Below are 7,851 nucleotides of genomic sequence, written 5' to 3' on the forward strand. Positions count from 1 at the left end.
TCTGTCCTGATTGGTCCTTCTTTCATCCCACCTCTTGGAGGACCACTGGGCAGTTTGTTGTTTTTCATGCTCATAGTTGGGTTGGGTTGGCCCTACGTGGGCCTGTGGGAAGGGTCACTAGCCCGCCCACCCCAGGTGCAGTCTTCCCTGCTTCCAGTCAGACTCTCCTGACAGTCCTCCAGTCTTCCCTGGACTCCAACTGATCTTTTCCAGTAGTAGTTTGTTGACAGGATTGGTGTTGGTACCTGCGAGGCATCCCTGCCTGTCCTACCTCTGCCTGTGCCTAAGAGCCAGGCGCAGGGTCTGTAGCTGGAAGTTGTCCTACACTGGTGATCCTCCCCATTGCTCACCAGGAAGCGGCCACGGGCTCTACATGGCAGTGGCGTTTAGTTGAGAGGCTTGCAAAGCCATGACAGCCGACTTCCACCGGATAGGTTGTTGCTCTCCTGGCATTCAGCCACCAGGTCAGCGTACCGCAGCTTTTTCCTCTCGTATGCTTCATGGATGCCCTGTTCCCATGGAACTGTCAATTTGACCAGCAAGACAAGCTTCTCAGCCACCGACCACAGGACGATGTCGGGTCTCAATTTGGTGATGGTGATGTCGGTGTGGAACTGTAGCTGCTTGTCAAGGTCTGCCTTCATTGACCAGGTACCTCTAGTGGCCAGGACTGATGTTCTCTCCTGGGCCACCGTATTTTGGCGTGGCCTGGAGGAGCTGGTCTCCCCCTTCAGACTCCAGGATGTCATTTTTATGAACAACTCCATAAGGCAATGTCAACTCAAATACGGCCCACTCATCACACGTTATCCAAATTTGGCACAACTCCCAGAAACTTGGTGCTATCCAGTGTCCGTGGCATTTAGATTCTCCAGTATTTAGTAATACTCAGCACCTGATAGGACGAAGACCAATAAATTTCCCTAGTGGGAAAGAAAGGGTGTTGGCACTCTGAGAAATATTTTTAATAACACAGGTCTTCACTCTTTTCAGGATCTGAGAGATCACAACAATTTACCAGGTACTTCTTTCTTTTTTTATTTTCAATCGAGAGCAGCCCTCAGGGCCCATGGGGTCCCATGGAATCGGCCACTGGATCAGCATCCCTTCCATAAACTCATCACAAGCAGAGGCACTTCCAGGGGCTTTGTCTCTACCTTTTATGCCCTTCTATTAAAGTCCTCTTACAAGGACCTCCCCCTGAACAGGATATGGAGGAACGATGTGCCAGGACTGAACCAAGATGTGGACTGGGACTCAGTATGGTCCAACATCCTGTTGACCTCACATAACCCCCATCACCAACAGATTCACTTGAACTATGTCCACCGGACCTGTCTCACCCCAAGAAGGCTCCACGCGATGGGTCTTGTGACCGTCTTTCATTGTACACTTGGCTCTCAAGGTGCCGCTGGTACGTTTATACATATGTTCTGGGAGTGCCCCCCCGTTATTGGCTTCTGGAAGAATGTTGCCTGTCAGTTATCAGAAATATTTTCTGTGGATATACCTGTGACTGTGACTGCTATGCTCCTTAATGATTTGCCTCGGACGCTGGCCCCAATCTTTCAGAGAAGAATTATTCTTGCTGGCCTCACCACAGCCAAGAAGCTGGTCGCCATGAGGTGGAAACACCCCGAAATATTTTATTTTACTGCCCATCTCGTGTGTTTTCCCTTTTTGTCTTAACGACTGTTGCTGTTGTGTTGTTGTATTGTTTTCTATGTTTGTTGAAAAAAGAAAAAAAAAATGATCAAAAATAAAAAAGAGAAGACGCATTGTGCATGCAGCTGTCTGCAGTAAGGTTGTTACATCAACCACGAAGCAGCTAAGGGGTGGCAATCATTGGCCTGTGCTGTTGCAGACTCCTCTGACCATTGTCCTTGTGCCGATCAGGATGATTTCGAAAGAGGCTGTGAAGAGGATGGGTGAGATGGAACACCCCATCGCTATGCCCCTGCCCAAATGTTGCCAGTCAGTTGTATACTGCTGCAGTGAGTGGCATATCTTCACATCCACGTAGTGGCTCTCTATGATGTTCTTGACACCTACAGACACGTGGAAGAAGTCCAGGGTGAAGCTTATCAGCTGATGTGGAACCGATCCATATGCATTCTCCAGGTCAAGCCATACCACATGGAGGTCCTTCTTGACTCTCTTGGCGTATTGAATCTGGTCCCAGATTATCGTTGCATGTTCTGAGCAACCTGAGAAGCCAGGGACTCCTGCTTTCTGGCAGCTAGTGTCGATATAGTTGTTTTGCAGCAGAAACTTGGTCATTCTCTTCACAATAATTGCAAAAAAGATCTTGCCTTCTACATTCAGCAGTGCGATGCTCCGGAACTGTCCAATGGTATGACTCCTGCTCTTTTGGAATCAAGGTGGCCACAGCTCTACGCCACTCTGTGGGAACTCTGTTGTTTCCAGATCATCCTCATTAGTTTCCATAGCTCTTTCAGGACTTGGAGGCATCTTTTGTAGAGCTTGTATGGAATGCCATTTGGCTTGGGGGAGGAGCTAGACCTTGCTTCCCTTAAGACATCCTCCACTTCACTCAACTTAGGTGGTACCACTTCGAACTCTTCCGTTGGGACTGGTGGTTGGGGAACATAGCCCGGGGACCCTAGAGGGAGATGCCTTTCTGGGTCTGAAATCTGCCTCCTCACGTGGTCCTCCAGATCTTCTTTGGCCATGACCAAAGTGCAGGGCCGGCTGTTGGCATAGCCCATAAAGGCGGTCGCCTAGGGTGCCACATGCTGGCAGGGGCGCAGCTGCAAACTCTCAAACAACAAAATAAATTCTAATAATAATTTGCAGCCACGACTGGTGCCCTTTCCTCATACTCTGTCTTGAAAAAAAGAAGAACAAATAAAGAGAAAGTAAACAACAGCAACCCCCCTGTTATTTGTCATTATTTGACCTGGCCCTGAACCTGTCCTGCACCGTGCTCAGTCACGTCACTGTGGGAGAGGGGGGTGGGACGAGTTATCTGTGCGCATCTCAGGTAGGTAGCGGTTGTGACTGACAGACAACAAGAGGTCATAATTTGTCAAATTATTGAGTCATCATCATGAAAAGACCTCCAAGCCCTCAGGTGCGACATACAGAAAGCGGAGGAAAGAGGAGGCGGAGGTCCCAGTATCGAAGTATGTCGTCTTTTATAACATTAAAAAATGCCGTTTGACTTTTCATTTGTACGAGCTAGCAGCTTGCGAAGTTGAAATAAAGCAAAGTTGCCTAATAATGCTACTGTAGATAATGATGTGATCGCTGCCAAAGATTGAGTTAAGCTGCTGAGCTGGTTTATTGCTGTTTCTATCTGGTTAACTACTGGCTGCTTAGTGCTGAAGAATATAAGTTTAGCCAATTATTTGTGATCTCTGATACACTGCTATGTTGTCATTTTTATCATTATTTTTGTTGCTGTTATTAATATTATTATTATAATGTCATTATTATTACTATTGAATGTTCCAGTTTAACCTTGTTACTAATTACAGTAAATGTAGGTCAAATAAAATAAAGTCAATTTGTACAGTGCTTCACTTTATATGAAGTAGAATGACACAACAGACTTAAAGCAGTGGTGTAACAGTATGGATGTACTGTATGTTTGAATACAGCTACAAGTCAGACAACAAGCAGCAGCACGGCTGGATTCAGCACACCACCTCACTACCTCACCACTTCCAGTGAGACACAGCCTGAATCAGGTGAGTTCTGTAACTGTATGTTACTGCTGCAGTCATGTTTCTAATGTAAATATGGCCAAATCCAGAAACATTTTTGCTACAATTCTATCAAATATTCACAAATACTCTTATCACAATATTCACATCACTTACACATGCAACTCATCCTGGCCTGTACATCTGGAGTGTTGTTGTCCATTTGTCCACACATGGAGGCTATGGAAGTCTATTTTTACAGTGTCAATAAGTTGGCCAAGCCCTTAAACATTTCTAAATCTCCACAGCGACAGAAAACAATGGGAACTGTAGCTTGCACACAGATGCCAATTTTCATTTGAATGCAATATTTCCACATATTTGACTTTTTAAAAGGAGTCCATTCAAGAATACCAACAATATCTATTATTAAAACCTAATCCTGCCTAGGGCACCAAAGTGGCTAGAGCCGGCACTTTGGCAAAGTGCCACTCTTTTTCTCCTCCAGCAGGCTTCTGGCTATTCTGTAAGGATTCTTCAGGAACTTGGAATGCTGGCTCTCTTTCCTCTTTCTCCTCTTCCTGATGTGTTCAGCCCTCCTGAGTGAATTTTTTCTTTTTTCCCGTCTTAGTCATTGTTTTGTTTTAGTTTTCTGATGGTGGAGAGAAAGGAATCTCAGGTGCAGGGCCCATTTAAATATGATTTGCATATTTAAATCGAGGCGTGGACGGGGAGGGGTCGGGTACTCCAACATGTGCGCTCAATTCCACGTTGATTGGGATGTACAAAGGAAATGTGCTTGGATTCATGTGTACGCACAGATTCATACATCTGGATGTTTTTTTGCGTACGACATTTTCTCGATTTAAGCGTACGTCATGTTTCAGTAGGAAATCCATGCAAGTCTTTGTACATGAGGCCCCTGGTCATGCTGCCACCTGTATCGACCTTGAGCCAAGGCTGTCCGGCAGCCACAAAGGATGTGATGTAGGTTTCCTGGGGCTGTTCCACACAGATCACAGTTCTCCTCTGTGCCATACCACCTTGCCAGGTTTGATGGGCTAGGAAGGGTGTCATACGTGGCTCTGACTAGGTAGCTGAACCTTTCCTGGGGCATCTTCCATCGGTCGTTCCACCCCACGGCCCATGGGAGAATGCCCTCCCACTTTGTCCATTGGCTTTGCTGGCACTGGCCGACAGACTTCACAGGCAGTTTGTCTTCCTCTGTCCTTAGCAGTGGTGATCAGCTGCAGATGATCAGTTTGTGTCGACTTAATGCTGAAAACATGCAACAGATGGAGGATGTAACTACCACATTTTCCCTGTTAGTGTTTCAACTGATGAAATTCTGAAATGTTTCCACAGCTACGACAAAACAAGTGTTCAGACTGAAGTTTCACACACAGGACTCCTCTCTGGATCCGAATGACCCTGCTGTGATGGAGGACACCTTGAAGAAGGTAAATCATGTTTTCTAATTTGATTCAAAACCAATCAATTGACTCTAAAAGCAAATTAAAAAATACAACTTTATTGATCGCCAGAGAGGAAATCCACATTGCAGCAGTATAAGAAACAGACTGAGGAGGAAACAGATAAAGAGCTATTTAAAATCATAAATACAGTAAAATAAGAACATTTAATAAATGACATTCAGAAGCTATATACATGATATACATTACAATACTTTGGTCACATACAGGACATGACTTGAGCATTGTGCCAATCCATATGTGCAGAAGTAAAGAGTGTGTTAGTGCCACTCTGCAGGCCTTATTGATGTGTGACTAATGAAGAATCAACAGTCAGCAGAAACTTCACTATCTGCCACCAAATGCAGCAGGAAACTGTACAAATACAATCCAGCAATCTGAGAAAAGACAGAGAGTTTACAAGAGAAGAAAAATCTACAACAGACCAACAGGTCGGCACCACCTTAGGAAAAACAAGTATATATGAAGCAGAGTGCTCCTAAAATAGAGCTTCCAGATGAGTCCAATATAAATAAGAATGCAGAATGTAATCTGTGTATGTGAGTGATGATAATGATGAGGAGTTTTGTGTCTCAGCTCAAACAGAAGCTGAAGGACCAGGGGCTGGGTGACAACATCAAACTGAGCTGGAGGAAGCAGCCAGATGGAAAAGTCTTCCACAAGGAAGAGAAGAAGAAGAAGAAGAAGACCAAAAAAGATGAGCTTTAAGGCTGAATTGTTGTGTTTGGTTTCATCAGAGAAAAGTGGATTTCTTTCCTTAAAGTCTTCATGTAATGGGTCAGAATAGATCTGTTTGAGTTGCTGGAAATTAAAGCAGACATTTTTAATTGTTTTCTTTCATTTTATAGATGAGATATAAAGATGAGATGAGAAGGAAGCTCCAGAGAGAAAAACACCTTTAAATCAAAGCTCCTGCTCAGCTGTGAGTCAGGGCTGGGGAGAAGGAGGAATAGGGAGATAAAAAAAGTAAAAGGGGTAAGAGAATGGAGCGTGTGTCAGCAGAACCATCAGATCATAATTGTTTTAAATGTCTTACATCAAAATATCTTAGAAATCATGTGTCTCTTAACCACAAAGCACAACAGGCCTTTTTCACAGGAGTTATTTTGACTTGTCACAGTGGGAGCAAAAACACAGGATTCCATTTAGCTGCATCCTGCGTCTCATTGGAGCACTTCGTTAGCCATCATTATTACAACATATTGTACCACAATATTTATATATAATATTTATTGTCATATTATTACTTAAATTAATGTTGCTGTAAGCTACTGTCATTACCGTCTGTCCTGCATCTCTCTCTGTCTCTGTCTCTGTGTGTCATACAGATTACTGTTAATTCATCACATTGATCTGTTCTGTACGACATCTATTGCACGTCTGTCTGTGCTGGAAGAGGGATCCCTCCTCAGTTAAAGGGTTTTTTTGGGGAGTCTTTCCTGATCAGCTGTGAGGGTCATAAGGACAGAGGGATGTCGTATGCTATAAAGCCCTGTGAGGCAAATTGTGATTTGTGATATTGGGCTTTATAAATAAAACTGATTGATTGGTGGATATAGTTAGTAACACCTGTGCTTTACCGACTACAACACGTCAAAATGTCTGCAGGGTGAACATGTTTATTCTGCATCACCCAGAGCTCAAACTCAAAACCTCAAACACCAACAACAAGCCAGGATCTTGTTGAGCTACTTGATTGGCATCACAGTGTGACCTCGACAATCACCAGAGCTGCACGTATGTAAAGGCAGATTTCAAACTAACTGTCAAAAAGTCAGTCAATAAGACACAATTCTGAGATTTTTTGCACTCTCTACACAACATAGAGATGTCTGAAAATTCATTTTAACAAAGGTAGTTTTCTCTCTAAGTGACAAACTGATGCTTTAACGCTCTTATTTCCACTGCTATAGATTTAGGGTGTTTTCACACTACAGCACAAACACTGAGGTTTTCCTCCAATTTAAGTTCATCTGAAAGCGCAGGGCTTCATAACCGCACTTCAGTGCCACGTCAAAGTAAAAACAAAACTATGTCAATATATATCATATATAGTGTGAACAGAGAGAGGACTGAGGCCCCATCAGAGCTGAAGTTGACCAGAAAGAGAACTGAGTCCTCTTTTAAATGAACTGACAATGTGAACACAAAAAGAACTGAGTCCCTTTTCTGTTTGTCCACTTTTTGGTGCACTTCAAGAGGACTGAGTTTGGTTCATTAAAAAGGACTTTATTTGAAAACACCCTTAACTAGGATACAAAAAAGAGCAGTCAAATTCTACAAACGCCACCTGCCATTACATGGCTCTCCTTTTCAGCTGTTCCTGAGGCTCACCTCCTCTAACAGCACATCAGGAGAACCCTCACACAATCCAACCCAACTAAATTACAGCTAAAGAAAATGAAACTTTATCTACTATCGGACATCTATCACAAAAACCCCAAAACAAACGTCAGTGCTGTTTGGCTCTAAAAAGACACGATGCACGATGGCAATCAACAACATGCAAAATATATTTGTATTCAAAGACGTTATATACTAAAGAATCATCTGGATTATTCTTATTCTGTAACCTTATTAAGAATGCAAATTTCCTTAAAAATATTCATGTGTTTTTTTTAATGTTACTGTAAATAAGAAATAAAATTATTACTGGGAAACATGCTATTTGTATGTGAGCTTTTTTTTTT

At 43.2% G+C, this 7,851-nt stretch overlaps 1 protein-coding gene across 1 annotated transcript in view; it reads left to right on the forward strand.

Moving 5' to 3' along the window:
• Positions 1–7,812, forward strand: part of LOC117258006 (uncharacterized) — a 36,988-nt gene extending 29,176 nt beyond the window's left edge. Inside the window, exons 9-11 of the mRNA XM_078169741.1 lie at positions 3,624–3,713; positions 5,034–5,128; positions 5,738–7,812. Coding sequence (XP_078025867.1) covers positions 3,624–3,713; positions 5,034–5,128; positions 5,738–5,869 — 317 coding nt within the window. The 3' untranslated portion in view covers positions 5,870–7,812. The remainder of the gene's footprint in view (positions 1–3,623; positions 3,714–5,033; positions 5,129–5,737) is intronic.
• The last annotated feature ends 39 nt before the right edge of the window (positions 7,813–7,851 follow it).

This window comes from Epinephelus lanceolatus, chromosome 8, assembly GCF_041903045.1.
Source record: "Epinephelus lanceolatus isolate andai-2023 chromosome 8, ASM4190304v1, whole genome shotgun sequence".
NCBI classification, from domain to species: Eukaryota; Metazoa; Chordata; class Actinopteri; order Perciformes; family Serranidae; genus Epinephelus; species Epinephelus lanceolatus.